The sequence below is a fragment of the Delphinus delphis genome, chromosome 20, assembly GCF_949987515.2.
Source record: "Delphinus delphis chromosome 20, mDelDel1.2, whole genome shotgun sequence".
In the NCBI taxonomy this organism is placed as follows: Eukaryota; Metazoa; Chordata; class Mammalia; order Artiodactyla; family Delphinidae; genus Delphinus; species Delphinus delphis.
The window spans coordinates 57,261,986-57,280,851 of record NC_082702.1 but is presented as its reverse complement, the minus strand read 5'-3'; the positions used below and the strand labels follow the sequence as shown (position 1 = coordinate 57,280,851).

The 18,866-nt window shown below is 55.6% G+C and overlaps 1 protein-coding gene across 6 annotated transcripts in view; it reads left to right on the top strand.

The window, feature by feature from the left end:
- The window catches only part of FBXO31 (F-box protein 31), a 45,550-nt gene extending 26,979 nt beyond the window's left edge, over positions 1–18,571 (top strand). For all 6 annotated transcript variants that reach the window (XM_059999254.1, XM_059999253.1, XM_059999257.1 and 3 more), the window contains 6 exons: positions 1,801–1,968; positions 2,584–2,658; positions 10,022–10,131; positions 10,914–11,067; positions 12,157–12,518; positions 14,468–18,571. In XM_059999254.1, the coding sequence (XP_059855237.1) occupies positions 1,801–1,968; positions 2,584–2,658; positions 10,022–10,131; positions 10,914–11,067; positions 12,157–12,518; positions 14,468–14,690 (1,092 nt within the window). In that variant the 3' untranslated portion in view covers positions 14,691–18,571. The remainder of the gene's footprint in view (positions 1–1,800; positions 1,969–2,583; positions 2,659–10,021; positions 10,132–10,913; positions 11,068–12,156; positions 12,519–14,467) is intronic.
- Positions 18,572–18,866: the final 295 nt, after the last annotated feature.

Genomic DNA, 18,866 nt, shown 5'->3' with positions numbered 1-18,866 from the left:
GGGGCCTGGCCTCGATGTTGCCGCAGCTGATGGTGCAGGGAAAACACAGCCAGGTGCCCTTTGGCCGGCGCTGCACACGCGCTTGGCAGGCCAGAAGCCAAGTCCAGGGGACTGGCCGCAGCTCGTGTCACGGCTCACGGGTCTGCCTCGCTGTGGCCTTTGGGGCCCCCAGGGAGCCTCCTCGTGGCCTCCTCCGAGCCTGGTTCACGTAGGCCACGGGGTGACTGGTTACTTCGTCACTCTGTATTTTGCTCACCAGGTGGGGTTTGGGCAGGGATAAATATTGCTTCATATTTTTTATAATTTGATGGAAACATCTGTTAAGAAACTTGCTTTATATTTGTTCTGTTTAATGTCACTGGGGAAGCCTTGCTTTTAGAACATTCTCACAGGGGCCAAGACAGCCAGCTCCCAGCGTGGGCAGGTTCTTTCCTTTCTTTTAGTCGGGGAGGGTGATAATTGTTTGTCTTACTGGCAGTGAGTAATAGAGTTAAAAAAAAAAAAAAGGCTTCTGAAAGCAGGGGATAATTAGGGGAAAATGGAGCCTATGACAGAACGCCGCCAATTGGCTCTTGTCTCAGATGGTTAGCGATTAAGTTCCCTCCTCTGTCGCTAGAGCCGGAAGCTGTGGACCCAGGCTCCGCCAGGAAGGCAGGAGCGACTGCTGGGCCATCCCCAGTGGGCTACAGAGGCCACCCCCTCCCCTCCACTGAGAACGTGCCTGGAGACTGCCCCCTCCTTTGACCTGATCACCACTTTTATCATTTGCCATTTTGAACACGTACAAGGGTAGTGGGAATGGCTGGGTGAACGCCCACAGACGCCCACCTCCTGGACTCAGAGGTTGGCCGTAGTGCGCCAGGTTCACGGTGTCTGTCTCTGCCCCTTTGCCTTTTCTTTTCCGTACTTTAAAGCAGATCCCAGGCCCGTGTCAGTTCATGTCTGTACTTCAGTGTGGATCTCTAACCATGTGGGTGTTTCGCACGTTCCCACACATGTGAGGTCCTGACCACGCCTCACAGCAGTGGCAGTAGTTCCTGGATTACCTGAGGCCCAGTCCACGCTCGAGGCTCCCTGACGGTCTCAGAACCGCCTTCGACAGCTGGCTTGTTCACGAGGATCTAAGCAGGCCCTTGTGCTGCCTGCTTTGTTTTGCCTCCTGAGTCTCTTCTGTGGAAAGCAGCACTCCCGTTTTCCTCTGGTCAGTTGCCCTACTGGGTGTCGCACTTCTGGATCATTCCTGCTTCTTTCTTATGTCTTTTAGCTTGTGCTCCTGGCACCTTCCCACCCCCACTTCATAGCGGAAGTTCTCTCTAAAAGGTTTGCTCGGATTTGGGGCTAACCACTATATTTTCTATTAAAACATTTAGTTACTTTTTCAGCTTTATTTAGGTATAATTGACAAAACTGTAAGATATATAAAACGTACATTGTGGTGATCTGATTTGATGTACAAGTACACTGTGGAAGGATTCTCCCGTCTAGTTAATTAACGTACCCATCACCTCACATTTTTATTTTTTTTTGAGGGGTGGGGAGAGCACTGAGTTCTATTTCTTAGTAGATTTCAGTGATATAGCAGCGTTATCAACTTTAGTCACCATGTTTCATGTTGCATAAACCACTTTTCGATGAACACACACTGGTGGGCGGGGCCGTGCTCGTCCTGCTGCGCTAGGCGGGGCCCCAGGGTCCCTGCGGGACCGGAGTGTGAAGACAAGAATGGTCCTCGTGGTGATCTGGGGGGTGCGGATACTGAGCCTCCGCCTCCCCCTCAGCCGTGTGTGGACCTCTGCACAGGTGGATGGCTTGTTCATCATTGGCTGGATGTACCTGCCTCCCCACGACCCACATGTGGACGACCCGATGCGGTTCAAGCCCTTGTTCCGAATCCACCTGATGGAGAGGAAGTCGGCCACGGTGGAGTGCATGTACGGCCACAGGGGGCCCCACAATGGCCACGTCCAGGTGAGCACGCGGGGCAGCGTGTGCAGGTAAGGGGCTGGGTCTCCTCACTTCGTCCCGGGCCTGCTGCCAGCTGTTTGCCAGGGTCTTCCCAGCTGTGCACCACGCCCATGCCGGCCAGCAGGACCGGGAAGCGGGCCCTGGCCCGGCCCTTCTGTGCGCTATGCCGCTGTCGCTCCTCAGAGATTCACTTGCTGGAGCCTCCCCTGATTCTGCCTCTGGTTAGAGCCAATTGTCCTTCCAAGAGAGATTCCTCACTGTTCCTTTTTCTCCTCTTCGCAAGGGCATCAACTTGGAACCAGACGTTCTGCTCTCGGATGTGGGCCTGGCAGGTGGCCAGCCCGAGAGCAAGCCTGTTCTCTATCTCAGTAGGAGAGCGCCAGCCCCTCTGTGCTGCTCTCGGACCCCCCGGGGGACAGCGACGCCTGGCCCCCTGGGAGGGAAGCGTGTGCTCAGGGGGGTTCCAGCCTTCCTTCTTAGAGCAGCCGCAATCTGGTGGCCTCTTGGGGTCCTGTAGATGAGTGGGATGCGTGGGTGCGGGAGGGACTGGTGCACGCCTGCTCTGGTGGGGGTTAGGGGCTGACTCGTTACCCTTTCTCCTTGTTGTGGACACTCAAGATCGTGAAGAAGGACGAGTTCTCCACCAAGTGCAACCAGACGGACCACCACAGGATGTCTGGTGGGAGGCAGGAGGTGAGGCCGGACCCTCCTGTCCTGCGGGGCAGCTGAGAGGGTGGGTGGTTTGAAGGGAGGGCCGCTTCCCGGGCTCATGCTGGCACTGTGGGCGTGTGTGCTGGGCCCAGGTTCTGAGTCCCCACCACCCCCAGGATGAACGGGCCGAGTAGAAATAGTTCTCTACCTGGTTCTCCGTCGCCCCTTTGACAACAGGCCCGTGGGCGGTGGGGTCTCTTCCTGGATGTGAATTGCAGGGAGACCAGAGGCCTTTATTGGCGTGAACCCCGTGGTGGAGGTTCCCAGGTCACAGCCATGTGGTGGGTGAGCCTGCGTGAGTGTCTTCGGGTTTCCTTTCTGCACGAGTAATCTCACGTCGCCTTTGAGTTTTAGTTACACCACCATCTCAAAACATTCTTAGGAGAACCTCAGACTTTTAAATGCAGGATGCTCGTTGCGTTTATTTGTCGGGTGCATCTCTTAGCGTTTCTGAGTCTGCTGGGTCCCTGGTAGCCAGGGGCCTGCAGGGAGACAGCGCAGATGGAGAGTACGTACGTGCTGCTTGGAATCTGTTGAGGGTAAACGAGGCCCTTGTTTTCCCGAACGCATGGTATGTGAAGGTGACGGTAATGACGTGCTTCCTTCCCTAATAACACTGTCATTCAGTCTCACATACAACCACATACACATCAGTGGCTGTTCCAAGTCCACTTTTAAGTGAAACACGTCAACAGCATATTTTCCAAGAATAGAACCTCCTCAGCTGTTGAGACCTTAAAAGGGCCTTGTAATGGACTTCTGGAAATACTCTGGGATCAGAGAAAGTTCCTGCGAGCCAACTGCCGTGTGCGGCCTCACCAATTTGGAGACGGAATGGTATTTTTTCTCATTATGAAGGTAATAACATGCTCCTTGTGGAAACTAGAAAAACACCTAGAAGTTACGGTGAGAATAAAATGCTTTGTTGGAATCCTGACTTTGGTGGTTAATTTGCATTTCTCTTATGTCTGAGGCTAGGATTAGTGTCCTGTGGTTCCTTTTCTGTGAAATCTGTGTTCATACCCTTTGCCTGGTTCTGTTTGGTGTTGTTATGTTTCTAATTGATTTGTAGGAGTTTTCATCCTGTGAGGAAGTGAACCCTTCAAGATACGAGATGCAAATATTTTTTCCTCCTTCATTCTTTTGTCTTTTGGTTTGAAATGAGGTATGTTTTCACTTGGAGAATTTAGTTTTTAATTTTTATATTTGCAGTTGTATATGTCTTTTCCTTTTTTTTTGGCCACACTGTGTGGCTTGCGGGATCTTAGCTCCCCGACCAGGGATCAAACCTGGGCTCTGGGCAGTGAAAGCGCAGACTCCTAACCACTGTACCGCCAGGGAGTTCCCCTTCCTGAATAGCTTCTTAGTTTTTTTCTTTTTTTTTTGCGCTATGCGGGCCTCTCACTGTTGTGGCCTCTCCCGTTGCGGAGCACAGGCTCCGGACGCGCAGGCTCAGCAGCCATGGCTCATGGGCCCAGCCGCTCCGCGGCATGTGGTATCTTCCCGGACTGGGGCTCGAACCCGTGTCCCCTGCATCGGCAGGCGGACTCTCAACCACTGCGCCACCAGGGAAGCCCGTGAATAGCTTCTTGGTTTGATGTCATCTTCAAATCCTTTCCCCGCTTTGAAATTATACTTACAGACGCGCTCGTGTTTTCATTTTCACGTGTTTGTTTCCCACATTTATCGCTGGTTCTGTGGGTTTATTCTGTAGAGTGAGCTTCAGCCCGCCTTGGCTGTAGTGCAGGTACCCCTCAGTCACCCCAGCACTGGTGCTGAGTGATGCAGGTTTTCTCTACGATTCAAAATGCCATCTTCGTCCTGTGCTGCCATTTGAATTTGATTTTCTTCAGGTAGATCGTGCACGTTTGTTGTAAAGCGTCTGGTCTTTCGTTGCTGCTGTAAATGGACTCTTGGCTCTCGTATCTTTCAGCTGGTGACTTTATATATAAAAGCTGTTGCACGCCACCCATCTTACTGCCTCTTCTCTTTCATTTATGAGCACCTTTGAGTTGATTACCTTGAGTTTTCCAGGATAATACTGATTATCTGCAAATAATGACATTTCCTTCTTCCTTGACCCCTTGTGGTGAGGACAACACCCTTGTCTAGTGGTGGGTGTGGTTCACATGGTCCTGTCACGAGGCAGCAAGGTGGCCTTGGGGTCAAGATATACGTTATTATGCTAGGGATGGAGCTGTTTATTCGTGTTTTATTAAGAGGGCTTTGTTTTAATTGAGAAATGATGTTGAATTTACCAGTTTGTTTTAGCATCTGTGGAAACCATCAGGTGATTTTTTTCCCCCTTAATCTAGTAATGTGATGACTTATGTTAATAGATTTCTAACCACTCTGAAGTCGTGAAAAGAGAGCTTGTTTGATCGTGGGGCACAGTTCTCTCTGCTCCTGGATGCTCTTTGATCCTGTTTTATTTAGGACTTCTGCATTGATGAACGGGCTTGGTCTAACATTTTTTGTGCTGTCTTTGGCTTTAGGAGCAGTCTTTTGCTGGCTTCTAGAACTGGGGAGCCTTTCTTTTCTCTCTAGGCCTGGGAATCATTTAACAGTGGACTTGGAACTCCTGCCGGTCTGGGGTGGGGAGATGCCGCACGTCTGCAGGCAGAGCAGGGGCTGGGCTGCCTGAGGTGCCGAGGGATGCATCCTAGAGTCATGGGGGCAGGGGGGCTTGCTGTGTGAGGCACAGTCACTCTGTCCATCTCAGTTGCCCGGGGCCACTTTGCTGGCTCCTTGTGCCGTCTCCTGTCTCCCTCCCTCTTGCCCTCCAAGGGAGGAGCTGGGGGACTGGGGGACGGGTTCTCCCATGGATTCCTGTGTCAGCCTGAAACATCTTCACTCTGTAGCTGAGTCTTTCAGACCCAGAGCGTGGCCTCAGGCTCCAGGGAGAGAGAAGGAGCCATGAGGTGGGCACTGCCGTGTGTCCTGACAGCTCTGAAGAAGAGGTGAAAGTCTCGGCCCCGGATTCCGGGCTGCTCTGCGCTCTGATGGTTGATGGTCACTTAAAATTCTGGGCCACAAGGGTGCTTCCCAAGGGAATGGAGGACTCCTGGTGGCCTAGGAGGGTAGGAAGGTGAACGGGCCTTGCTTATCACTGTCTCCAGGCAGAAGGCTGTCCTTGGCACCGTGGAGAGATGTGGAGATGCCCGCCCCAGCCCCTGCAGGCCGTGCTGGCTGTGATCCCTTCGTCACCACCCAAGGCCAGCTCTGCATAAGCTGCATCCTGAGGCTGCCAACCGCCCCATTCCCCATCCCAGTCCCCAGTCCTGGGCCTTCTGCCAGCTTTGTGCACCTTCCAAGGCCACGTCCTGCGGCGGGATCTGGCCCCTCAGGACTGGGGTGTCCTGCTTGCTCCTTACGTGCCCCTCCTGGGGGCCCTCCCTGTGCTGCTCAAACTGCAGCTTCATCTCCTGGGCCTTTGAGAGCAGTTCAGGCCTTCGCCCGCCCAGACCCCAGCAGTGCGTCTGCTCTCTGGCTCCCGCTGCAGACGCTGCCTGCTCTTCTTCCTGGCTCTTCCCTCCCTGCCCGCGCCCGTCCAGGCCCTGCAGCCTGAGGCTTCTGGAAATCGGGGTGGGGGGGCGCTGTGAGGGGGAGCAGAGGTTGGGAAGGGCGTGTGGCCTGGCCCTACCTGCGGTTGCTCGGCCCTGCAGAAGGCTCTGGCGCTGGACTCCCCTCAGTTGCACACAAGTGGCTTCTATTTTGCTTTCCTTTGTCTTATGTACTTTCTTGCCACATTCCTAAAATGATACCTCGTCATCATCAGATCCGAAATCCTCAGAATCGGGAGGGAAAAGAGTGCTGACACAGCCCCACAAGGAGCGGCCTCCGTGCCCATCCTCCATCATCCCTTCAAGTTTCCTTCAGCCTTCGTGATGTCATTGCAGTCTAACTATCTAATTTGGATAGTTTTTCTATTTTTTTTTAGCTTAACCGTTATTCCAGAAACATTTCCCAGGCTCATTAGAATTCTTTACGACCTTTTTTTTTTTTTTTTTGGCCATGCTGCGCAGCCTGCAGGATCTTAGTTCCCTGACCAGGGATTGAACCCATGCCCCCTGCGTTGGAAGTGTGGAATCTTAACCACTGGACCACCAGGAAAGTCCCTACAAACTTTATTTTTAATGCAGCGTTCCATCTGTCATCTGCTGCGCTGTAATGACTGTAGGTGTGTGACCATCCTGCAGTTGGACTTGGGGTTTGTGGTCAGATATTCCCCTGTTACCCTCCTGACCATGTGACTCAGTGACTTAGCCTCTGGGAGCCTCAGCCCTTGTCTGTAAAATGGGGCCATGAGATTACCTGCGGTGCCGAGTGATTCTGGAGGGTTGAGTAAGATGCTGAATGACTTAGTGCCAGAGCTGGTCGGAGCCGCCCAGGAGAGATGCCGGGCATTATTACTGTGACCCACTGCCTGAACTCTGCAAAAACGTTGTGGTTTTGGATTGTACAGAAATGGAATTGGGTAAAAGGCCCTGAAGGTATTCCAGATTCTCTTTACGTGCTGTCAGTTTGCTGGTCCCCGTTTACAGCCCACCAGGGCACGTGAGCCCCCTGCCTCACCACGTTCCTGCCAGCCTTGGCATTGGCCCTGGCAGAGATGAGACCGGTTAGCACGTGCCCTTTGGTTAGGTTTAATTCTGCCACCTGCTAGCTGGGTGGCTCTGGAAAGGTCTGTTGACTTTTCCAAGCCCCAAACCTCTGTAGAACAGGGAAGATGTTAGCACCCAGCTCCTAGGCCGCTGTGCAGAGTGAAGCAGTGATGGGGCGGTGTTGGCCGTGGTGGACGAGCCCTGGGTCCATAGTGGACTGAGTCTTGTCTGATATGTTCTAGGCCCCTGTGTTTTTCCTTGTGGATACATATCTGGTAAGATAATTTCATAGTAAGCATATTTGTTCTGAGTAATTGGGTCTGCTTGGTATTCTTAATGACTGACCTTCTCATGCAAAGTAAATAAGATTATGATTGTTCACAGGCCAGCTTCATGGTATTTAGCTCAAGTCTGATTATGCACCATGGCAACACTGAAATCACTACCTTCTTTTACTTCCATTTGTATCTGTTATTTCTCTATTTGATTTTTTTTTTAAGGGCCTACCCTTCATGAGTTAAGCCACTTAAGTGGAAGATTTTGATTTGGGTGAAGTCTAATTTGTCAAGTTTTTTCCTTAGTGGTTATTGTTTTCTGTCTTAAAAAACTTTGCTTACCCTCCAGTTGCAAAGAGAGTGTCTCTCTCTCTCTCTCTCTTCTTTTTAGAAGTTTGGTAGCTTCACTTTACTTTTCGGTCTGTGACCCATCTTGAATGGTTCCTGTGTGTGGTGTGAGGTGGGGATCGGGGCTCCTTTGCTCCCTGTGGTTGTGCAGTTGTTCAAGCACCATTTGTGTAAAAGACTTTCTTTCCCTGGGAGGTGGCTTGGATGCTGTGATCGAAAGTCCACTCCTGAGACACACGTGGGTGTTTCCAGGCTCTCTCTCTCTCTCTCTCTTTTTTTTTTTGGCTGCACAGCTTGCGGCATCTCAGTTCCCCAACCAGGCCATGGCAGCAAAAGCCCGGAATCGTAACCACTAGGCCACCAGGGAGCTCCCTCCAGGCTCTGTCTTTAGTTCTGCCCTCTTGCTCAGGTACCATCTCGGTTACTGTCGTCTTGTAGTGGGTCACAGTGCACGCTAGTGTACATCCTCCAACCTTGTTCTTTTGCAAGATTGCTCTGGATGTTCCAAACGAATTCCAGAATCAGCTTGTCAGTTTCTACAGAAAGCATGGTGGGATTACGATTGGCCTGATGTTGAGTCTGTAGATCAGTCTGGAGACAGTTGCTGACCCAATACCAAGTCTCCCGGTTCGCAGGTGCCTCTGCTCTGTAGGCCTCTTCCCCCGCCTTTCAGCAGCATCTAGTGGTTTTCGGAGTAGAGGTATCACACGTTTTGTAATGTTTATTCCTAAGTCCTATGTCTTTTGAGGCTGTTGTAAGTAGGATTTTTAAGTTTTTTTTTTACTTTCCAGTTTTGTGCTGCTAGTATACAAAAATTCAGTTAATTTTATACATTGACCTTGTAGTTCTAATAGTTGTTTATTTCAGTCACTAGTAATTTCTCTTCTTTGCCAGGGTTTGGGCAGTAACATATTAAAGCAATTGACAGATTGTAGCTTTTTTTTTCTTTTTGTAAATTGCTTTTGCTTCTGTTTGTAGAGCTAATTCTAGATATTCATTAGAAACACTCTGTTGAGTTAGGATCCCAGAGCTGTGGATTAGGTATGTTAGGTGTACAGAATGAAACTGTTAAGCACTAAATATCCTTCATTGTTCGATTCCATAATGAATTATTGGGCTTTGCGGATGAGGTATGCATAAAAGTTTTCTTTTTACAAATATACTTACTGAACATAACTGTGAAGGCACATTTTATTTTACTTTATTAAAAAATTTTTTATTGAAGTATAGATGATTTACAATGTGGTGTTATTTCCTGCTGTACAAAGTGAATCAGTTATACATATGCATATATCCACACTTTTTAAAATTCTTTTCCCATATAGATTATTACAGAGTATTGAGTAGAGTTCCCTGTGCTGTACAAGTAGGTCCTTATTACTTATCTATTTTATATATAGTAGTGTGTATATGTCAATCCCAGTGAAGGCACATTTTTTTTTTTTTTTTGTGGTACGTGGGCCTCTCACTGTTGTGGCCTCTCCCGTTGCAGAGCACAGGCTCTGGACGCGCAGGCTCAGCGGCCATGGCTCACGGGCCCAGCCGCATGTGGGATCCTCCCGGACCGGGGCACGAACCCGTGTCCCCTGCATCGGCAGGCGGACTCTCAACCACTGCGCCACTAGGGAAGCCCTGAAGGCACATTTTTAAAAGGAGAATCCACCCACACTCTCTGCCCCGCCTGTCCCTGTCCTGTTCCTCATTGGTGGCTGCAGAAGGCAATGCTGCTGACTTGGCCGGCACGGGGGTCTGCTGTGCCCACTCCCCCAGAAACCTGAGAACCAGGCTCAGTGTAGACGCCACCTGTGTGGGTGGCACAGAAGCGAGGCTTGCCCAGCTGCCTCCTAGGCGCTCTCGACATGGGCTGCGGCCCCATCCTCCCCGAAGGACCCCCACGGTCCCTGCGCTTCCTTCCTGTTGAAGTTGGGCGGGGGAAGTGGGGACCAGAGCCCCTGGTGCCACGCCTCAACAGGAAGGAAGGCCAGGAGCTGGGAGACCAAACATACAGCAGCCCCCCTCCCTCCTGCCCGGCCTCTGTCTTCATCCCATGCACTCAGCGTCACAGCCTCTCCGAGCCCTAGTGTTGTGGCGGTTTTCGTGACCTGTGTTCTCTCGAAGGAATTCCGCACGTGGCTGAGGGAAGAATGGGGGCGGACGCTGGAGGATATTTTCCACGAGCACATGCAGGAGCTCATCCTGATGAAGTTCATCTACACCAGTCAGTACGAGTAAGTGCAGCCCCTCGCTGGGTGTGAGCGGCCTGTCTCAGGTACTGTGAACACGGTCTCCCGGTGGGTACTGTGAGCACAGTCCCTCTCTGGGTACTGTGAACACCGTCTCCCGGTGGGTGCTGTGTGCACAGTCCCTCTCTGGGTACTGTGAACACGGTCTCCCGGTGGGTGCTGTGTGCACAGTCCCTCTCTGCGTACTGTGAACACGGTCTCCCGGTGGGTGCTGTGTGCACAGTCCCTCTCTGGGTACTGTGAACACGGTCTCCCAGTGAGTGCTGTGTGCACAGTCCCTCTCTGCGTACTGTGAACATGGTCTTTTTCTCAGGGTACTGTGAGCACACTCCCTGGCCCACCTCGGTGTCTGTTTTCTGTCTGTTGGACTATCATCACCCACCAGCTGTGTGCTGTCACGGGCCTGGCCTGTGTGTTAGAGCCTCATAGTTGCTTTCCCATGTCTACCCGGGGGGCCTCTTAGCCTCCCTGCTGCCGTGCCCTCTGCCCCCGGACCCTGTCGCATGGCCCCTGTTTAGCCCCTTTGCAGTCTCAGGGGTCCCTGCCCTGGGGTGATGGAGAAGGTGTGAGGTGTGCTGTGCACATGTGGGGGAGCATAGCTCAGGAATGAGGGGTGCCCCTAGTGGGGAGCTAACCCTGGCTGCCCTGGGCCACCCTGCCCAGCCTGCCCTGTGCAGCATGGCCGGAGGTGCATGAGCTCTGTACTCCTGCCCCTGCTCCCGTGTGGCTCTGTGGCCGAGCTCTCATGCTGCCCGCTCCCCCCGCAGCAACTGCCTGACCTACCGCCGCATCTACCTCCCGCCCAGCCACCCGGACGACCTGATCAGGCCTGGCCTCTTCAAGGGCACCTACGGCAGCCACGGCCTGGAGATCGTCATGCTCAGCTTCCATGGGAAGCACGCCAGGGGCACGAAGATCACGGTGAGTCCAGGGGCTGCCCTGGCAGGCCCAGCACCGTGTGGACTCCATCACATCGGCGTGGCGTAGTGTGACTCGGGCCGCACCCTGGCTGCTCAGTGTGGGCCCCGGACCGTGGCACTGCTTCCCCGGGGAGCTTGCTGGGAACGCAGGCCCCACCCAGACCTGCTGATCCAGGGCCTGCCTTCCATAGGATCCCCCGGCGATTCTGAATGTTTCCAAGGCAGCCTTACCACACGGCTCTCAGCCCTGGCCACACCCTGGATCCCTGGGGAGGTGGAGGAGACACTGATGCTGGGGCACCATCCCAGAGATTCTGATTTAATGGGGGTGGGCCGGGTGAGGGGCTCCAGGAGCTCCCTGGGTGACCCTGAGGTGTGGCCATGGTGGACACCCTCTGCATTAGCACTCCGGCCCCCGTGGCCCGTCCTGGCCTCAGCAGCTCGGGAACGCAGTGGGAGGATTTCTGAGCTGAGTGGGGGTCCCGGATGACAGGCCCTCTGTCACCCGCTCTAGGGGCTGCTATCCACGTGCTCGCCTGTCGCTGTACAGGTGTTGGGGGGGGAGTCTCTGCGGAGGCGCAGAGCAGGCCTCTTCCTGGTCCTCACAGGGCACTGCTCGCAGCTCCGTTGGCCGGGCTCATTGTGGACGAGGGGCTGGGACCAGGCCGTGGGGCCTGGGCGTTCTCCCAGGTTCATGCTGGGGAGCTTTCGTGTTCCAGGCAGACAGTCTGGGCTGGTGTTTCCGGCCTGTCCCCCGTCTGACCGGGGAGGGTCCGTGGACCTCTCTAGGCCGCGCATCTCTTCAGCTGTCACGCAGGCTGGCTCCCACCTGAGGTCTTTGGGCGCAGATGTGCCTGCGGGCCCTCCCAGGGTCACTCGTGGGTGCTGTTGTTCCGTGTCCTCAGAGGTCCTTCACAGAAGGCTGCCTGCGCTGGGTGCTGCTTTGTAAGGGCTTCTAGGTTCTTCTGACTTGTAAGGGGTTGCCGCCAAATCAGTAGGAAGGCTGAGCGAGCGCCCTCAGCCGGAGGTGTGACCGGGGCTGGAGGCCGCGGTCTCTGAGCCTGCTGACCGCCGCCCGCTGGCTCCGCAGGGTGACCCCAACATCCCTGCCGGGCAGCAGACAGTAGAGATCGACCTCAGGCACCGCATCCACCTGCCCGACATTGAGAGCCTCCGCGACTTTAACGAGCTCTCGCGCATCGTCCTGGAGGTGCGCGAGCAGGTGCGCCAGGAGCAGCAGCAGGAAGGTGGGCCCGAGGACGCCGCGGGCCTCGGCCGGCAGAGCCCCCAGCCCTGCGCGGAGCCACCCGCCGAGCAGGCCAAGGGGCCCGGGGATGGAGGGGCCGAGGCCGCGGCTGAGCCGCCCGCCCAGTCGGGGCAGGGGCAGCCGTTTGTGCTGCCAGTGGGCGTGAGCTCGAGGAACGAGGATTATCCCCGGACCTGCAGGATGTGGTAAGGATGCCGCGGGGCGGGCAAGACGGGGCTTCCCGGAGGGGACTCTGCCCGGCCGGCAGGGAGGTGGCCTGGGGTGGGGCCGACCCCGCGCTGGGGGCCCTGCACTGGTGGGGAAGCTCTGCCTACTTGGGCCGGGTCCCAGCTCGGGCCGAGCAGACTGTGAGGCTCCTGTCCGCTCACCCCTCTGGGGGCCTCAGCTGGCAGGCAGGGGGCCTCCTCCCCAACGTCTCTCACTGCACAGCCGCTGAGATCAAAGGTAGACAGGCAGACAGGTGAGACGTCGGGCAGCACTGAAAGCAGGCCGTGGCGTCCCTCCCCGCGCCTCCCCTGGAAAGCCTGCTCGCGGCGTCCTGGACGGCCTTGCAGGGAAGGCCTGTCCTGGGGTCTCACCGCCTCCTCATTTCTTCGTGTGGTTTCTCCCCGGCTCTAACAGCCTCCCCACAGAGGCCGTGGGCCCCGGTCTGGGACAGGGCCTGCCCGCTGCTGCTAGCTCCTCACTTGGCGTGCTGTTTGCACGGTCCTGTCTTAGAGATGCACGCCCTGCCCCGGTCCCCTGCACTCCAGGGCTGTTTAGTTTAACTACAGAGAATAAAATGAAAATTCAGGCCCTCGGGCACACTGGCCGCATTTCAAGTGTTCAGTAGCCACTCGTGTGTTGGACAGTGCAGGTCTAGAACATTCCATCGCCATAGAGAGTTCTCATGGACAGTCACCTCGGGGTTCACTGAGGGAGGAACCTGTCAGTCTCCTGGCAGATTATCACAGCCGACTTTTCTCTGCCTTTGCACGTTACGTGTGAAGGTTTCTTTCTTTACCTCTGGGCCATCTGCTGCCTCTCGTGTGCCCACAGTGGTCTCCTAGGCTTTTCACATGTAGGCGGGCGCACGCCGAGCTCCCCAAAGGGAATTTAGGCCTCTGCGTGGACTTGATGGAAAAAATTCATTACATTTTCTTCATGTTAATACAGTTGTGATAAAAGAGGCTGAATTTGGGTTTTCTGGAGGGACATGTACACATAGTGAATGTGTGAAGTTTTGAAAGGTCATAAAGGAAAAGGCTTTGTTATCCCTGGGAAACTTGACAACTTGCAGCATCTCAGGGCCAGCTCAGAGCCCTCTGGCAGCGCCGGCCTGGAAGCTCTGGCCCAGCCCCCGGCTGTGTCATGGGATGGTCCTCCACCCGGTGCTAAACATCAGGGGCTCGGCCAGGAGGGGCGCATGCGTTCTCTGGCACTGCCACAGTGCCTGCGCAACACACGTCTCTGTGTATCTAAGCTTGGTGTACCCCCCCGAAACTCTCTGAGCCATGGGCCCTCAGGCGCAGGGCTGCTGTCCCCCTCCTGCCAGGCAGAGCCTCAGCATGGTGGGCAGAGGTGGGCGTCCCAGGCACCATTCCACGCATTGGGAGGTTCAGGCCAGCCCCTAACTCCTCGTCACCTGTTCTTTGCAAGAAAGAAATAAACATATTACAGCCTGAGTCTCAAAACTTGGCTGTAATGGGTATTTGAAAGTCCTGCTTCTGGTTAATGTCAGTTGCATGCCAATACATCATTATCGATTCCATTTGAGTTGTTCAGACGTGGACCTAACTGTCCCGGGGATTGCGATTTCTGTTACCTGGGTCTGCATCGTAAAGACATGTACTTTGGGATAGAGAATACGAGGTGGGGCTGCCTGGGACCCTCGTCCTTTCGTTGGGTGAGCTGGTAGAGAGAGAGCAGGGGTCGGCGGGGTGAGCCCGACTGTGTGGGGTGAACGCCGGCTTCCCCGAAGGCGCAGGGCCCCACCTCTGTGCAGAGCTGCTGGCAGATGGTGGAAGTGGCCTGGAGGTGGAATGGAGAATGTTCCAGAACGTCCAGGACCACGGGTGATGGGCTTGGGCCAGCACGCGCCTTCGAGGCCCCGCTCATCCCCTCTCCCCGCGCTTTCCCTCTTGTCCTTGTTCAGTTTCTACGGCACGGGCCTCATCGCCGGCCACGGCTTCACCAGCCCCGAGCGCACCCCCGGGGTCTTCGTCCTGTTCGACGAGGATCGCTTTGGGTTCATCTGGCTGGAGTTGAAGTCCTTCAGCCTATACAGCAGGGTCCAGGCCGCCTTCCGGAATGCGGACGCCCCGTCCCCACAGGCCTTCGAGGAAATGCTCAAGAACATCCAGTCCCTTGCCTCCTGATGGCCCACCGCCCCGCGGCGGGCGGCCCGGGCTGGGAGGGCAGCAGTGTGCGCTCAGGAGACGCGGCCTCTGACCAGAACACCCACCTCCTCGTAGGAGCCTCTGCGCGGCCTCCCCAGACGCTTTCCGTGGACGACCACATATCTGCCAGTAGCAATGGGCAAGCTGAGCATGTCCGAAACAAACAACAGAACCAGAACAAACCGCCTTAGAGGACGGGCTGCAGGGCACGTAGGTGACTGAACTGGAGAAATTGGCCACTTTCTAGGGAAAACAAAATCCTCCTCCAGGGAGGTTCACAACGCAACAGAGTCTGTTGCCTCCAGCCGATGGAAGGGGTCATGGGTGAGGTGTGCGGGCTCCACCATCCCCTCTGCAGGAAGTGAGCCAGAGGGCCTTGGTGCCTTCGACACAGCCTGGGCAGGTGGGGCACTGTGTGTGGAATAAGGGCTCCAGGGAGTCGGGCTTGGGACCCACTTCTCTACCGACTTGCTTGGATTTTGGACAAAGGCATTTCACCCCGATCTCAGTTTCCAAATCAGTGGAATGGGGCCAGTGATACGGTTCACTAGGGAACGCCACTGCAGGCCTTCCAGCAGCTCGGAGGCCCTGCAAGCACCGCCCGAGCCCGGTCCCTGCGGTGCGGTGTGCCTGCCCGGCCTCTCAGGCTCTAGAACCTAGACCTTCACTGCGGCAGTTCAGACAGGCATTCACTTAGTTCACGCCTTGCCCCTGCCCCGCACTCACCGGTGTCAGACCCTGAGCTGCAGCCGCTGGTCTCAGAACCAGGACAGGGCACCCTCTGAGATGACCTGCGTCTGTCCCTCCTGCTTGCTTTACACAGGTGCCGCTCTTGAGAGGGGCGAAGCAGCAGAAGGGGTTGTGCCAGGTGAGCGTGACGTCCCTTTGCGGGGGGTGGGGGGGCTTTCTGGACGCTGCACGTAGGGAGCGCACTTTGGAGACCAGGACCCTCAGGGAGCCTCCAGCATGCAGACCCTCCCGCTGGCATCGTCCCTGTGTCACGTTGACCCCTTCATTTGGGGACCCCTGTGAGCTCGCTCTGATCTTGCTGTCTCCTGAAGAGCGGAGCCCCGCGTGCCTGTGCACAGACCTGCTGGAGTTCTGTTCAGCCCTCCCTCCAGGCTGCACCTGCCTACCAGGGCGTGTGGCTTCCCGGGGTGGACGGACTCTGTTCCTTCCCAGTTGCTCGTCCTTGTCGGCTGGACTGCGCTGAGCCCTCACACTGGGGGCGGGGGCCCCAGGGAAGGGGCAGCTTTGTGGTGCCTTTATGTAGAGACCAACCTGAGGTGTCCCATGAAGCGTGGCCTGTGTCTCGTGATAGCGCTCTCCCTGACCAGCCCTTTTCTAAAACAACAACCCCCACCGCCCCCGCTGCAGCACATTTGGCGACCCTGGCCTTCCTTTGCTCCCAGAATCACAGAAGCAGCCAGCTCTGTGCATGGCCTTGAAGCGCAGGCTGGGCCTCCCCGGAGGCTCCGTGGGGCTGCCCTGGGCACGCCGGGCACTGTTGGCCGTCTCGTCCGAGGCACGTAGGCCCCCCTCCCAGACCCTTCCAGCAGGACCCGGGGTCGGGTGGGAACGTGGTCCCAGCTCCCGCGTCTCTCGAAGGACTGAGCCTCAGAGCCTGAGGCCGCTCCCTCCCTCTCACAACGTGGCTGTTCTTCTCTCGTGCCAAGCATGGCCGTCCCCAACGGTGACGACTGGCCGCAAAGCCTTGAGGACCGTGAAAACGGAGGACAGCTGGGCTAGGCTGTTCCTCTCTAGATTTCATCATTGTTTAAATAAAATCAAGAAAATGCGTATTTTACCCAGAGCCAAGGGACCGTCTCCCTCTGAGGCCCCCAGTGTTGCAAAGCGCACACAGATCGAAGACGAGCACTTCTGATTAAAAACCAGTCTCAAACCAAATGCTGTTCTGCCTCTAGTGTCTGGCCTACGCATGGTTTCCACTAACAGTGACTAAAATAACCCTGGTCTCTTGGCCGCGTTCACATTGGCCTCTGTGTCTGGTGTCAGGCGGGGCCCCTGGGCCTGTGGGTGGGGTCTGTCTAGCTGGCAGTGGCCGGGGTGACGCCAGGCAGGTCAGCAGCAATGAAGGGTGAGGGCTTGTCATCCGCACAGCCGGTCATGCAGAGGTCCCCCAGTCTGACCCGTGCTCAGCCAGCTCTTGATGTCAGTAGGTGAGGTGTAGGGACAGTGGCGGTTCTGTGCACAAAGCCGGCACTGGCCGCTCCCCTTCCTGGAAGATGGTCAACCAGCTCAGGAGGGGAACTTCCAACCAGTTAACTTGTAGGCGAGGATTCAAAAAGGCTGACGTCGTTGTCCGAGGCCTAAAGGCAACCGGGCTTTTGAAAAAGCAGGTTCCAGTGGTGCACTCGACCCAGGTTAGGGGCTGGCAGCGTCCACGTGGGGCTTGATCTGGGGGTGGTGGGTGGACCTCGGAGGGTCTTTAGATGTTTCCCATGGTTGGCACCGCCTTCACTGCCACTTTGCTGCCGTGAGGTTGGGGAAGGAAGCTCAGGTGCACCTCTGTGTACCTGGGTGGGCTCCACGCTCTGCTAGTCGATTGGAAATGATGTGATTGGAGATGTCAGACACGGGTCACTGGCGATTTTCCCTGTTGGGGCTGAGCGTTTTTTGGTGTGAGGCTGTAGGAAATGACCTTATTTTTTGGCCGTGGGCCGTGGGCCTGGCCCCTCCTCCAATACAGTCCAGCTCACTGGCTGGTGCTCACAGCCACAGCCGCCCTGCTCCGCCCCTTGCCCCCTCCTGCCCCGACACCAGGCTGCTCAGTGCCAGGTGCCTGCGTCCCTGGCCAACGCGGAGGGCGGGAGAGTGCACAGCGGTCTAACTAGCTACATTCCCGCTTCCTGCAGAACAAGCGCAGGGGTGCAGTTGTCCTGCCAGACTTTCTAACTGAGTTGTTTCCAGATGACCAGACCCCTCCCTTAGCCAGCTGCCCTCTCGGCCTGACACCTTCAGGGCTGGTTGCAGTGTGCGGGTTGCCCAGGTTGCACAGCTGCTGCTGTGAGGACACTTCAGTGCTTGTGAGCTGAGCTGAAGAGGATCAGAAACCTGCTCAGCCCTTTGTCATTCGGGGAATTTCCTAAGCTCCTTGTGACCACGGTGTCTCGAGTGTAGACTGGGAGCACCTGACTGTGACTCAGTAGCCATGTTCTTTTGGATACTTTCAAGAATGCCTACGGGAATGTTCTCATATAACCCTCACCTGCCTTGAGGATAAGATGACCCGATTCATGGTCCATCCCAGTGTTAACGTAGGCCAACTTCTCTGTCTTTACTTTTGGGAGAAGATCTGAAGTGTAATTTGTATGTTCTCAGAACAATTTAGAGACAGAAGAAAGCCACAATGCCGTCAGTTTGCCTGATGCCGTGCATGGGAACCATACGGAGCGGTGTCGTTTACAGCTGGGTGGCCTGCAGGCCAGCCTTCCATGGGGCCAAGGTGACCAGCAGTGGCACCGGAGGCTCGGACAGAAAGGCAGCCCCTCTTCTGGGTCCTTTCTGTGCTCGCCGGGAGACCAGCCAGAGCACGTGAAGGGATCAGAACATTTTGCTTTTTTAGCTTAATTCAGTACTTTTGGTGGTTGTTTGAGATCATACAGTCCGCTTGGAGAAGAAAAACTTTCATCCTGTGTGATCTTGAAACCCCACCCCGTGAGTGAGAAAGACAAGAGTGGAGATGGAAAGAGTTGTGGTCGCTCTCAGGCATCCGCTCGGGCTTGCCAGGTGCGGCCGGGGCAGGGCCAGGACCCGAGGAAGCAGCTGCCGCGAGCCTGGGCCCCGGCTTGTGACCCGGACACGACAACCATGCGGGGTTGTTTCTCCATAAAGCAGCTTCTGAAATCTTATTGTGTGCTTTGTAATTTATTCCTTTCGGGATGTGGTTCAGATGGAGGCTGGAGCCCTAAGCAACATGGCCTATGGATGTGGACAGGGGACGATCGTGGGAGGGGGCTGCGGGTCGAGGGAGGGGACTGGGGCATGGGTGGGGGGGCCTCCCCAGGGGCCTGCGCTTTTCACACTTGATTTTGACAAAATTTTGATTTTCCCAGTTATGGAACGGAGTGGTGAGTGACCCCCGGGGAACCCAGACAACCGTGGGTCCCTGGATTCCTCCCTTTCACCCAGCGG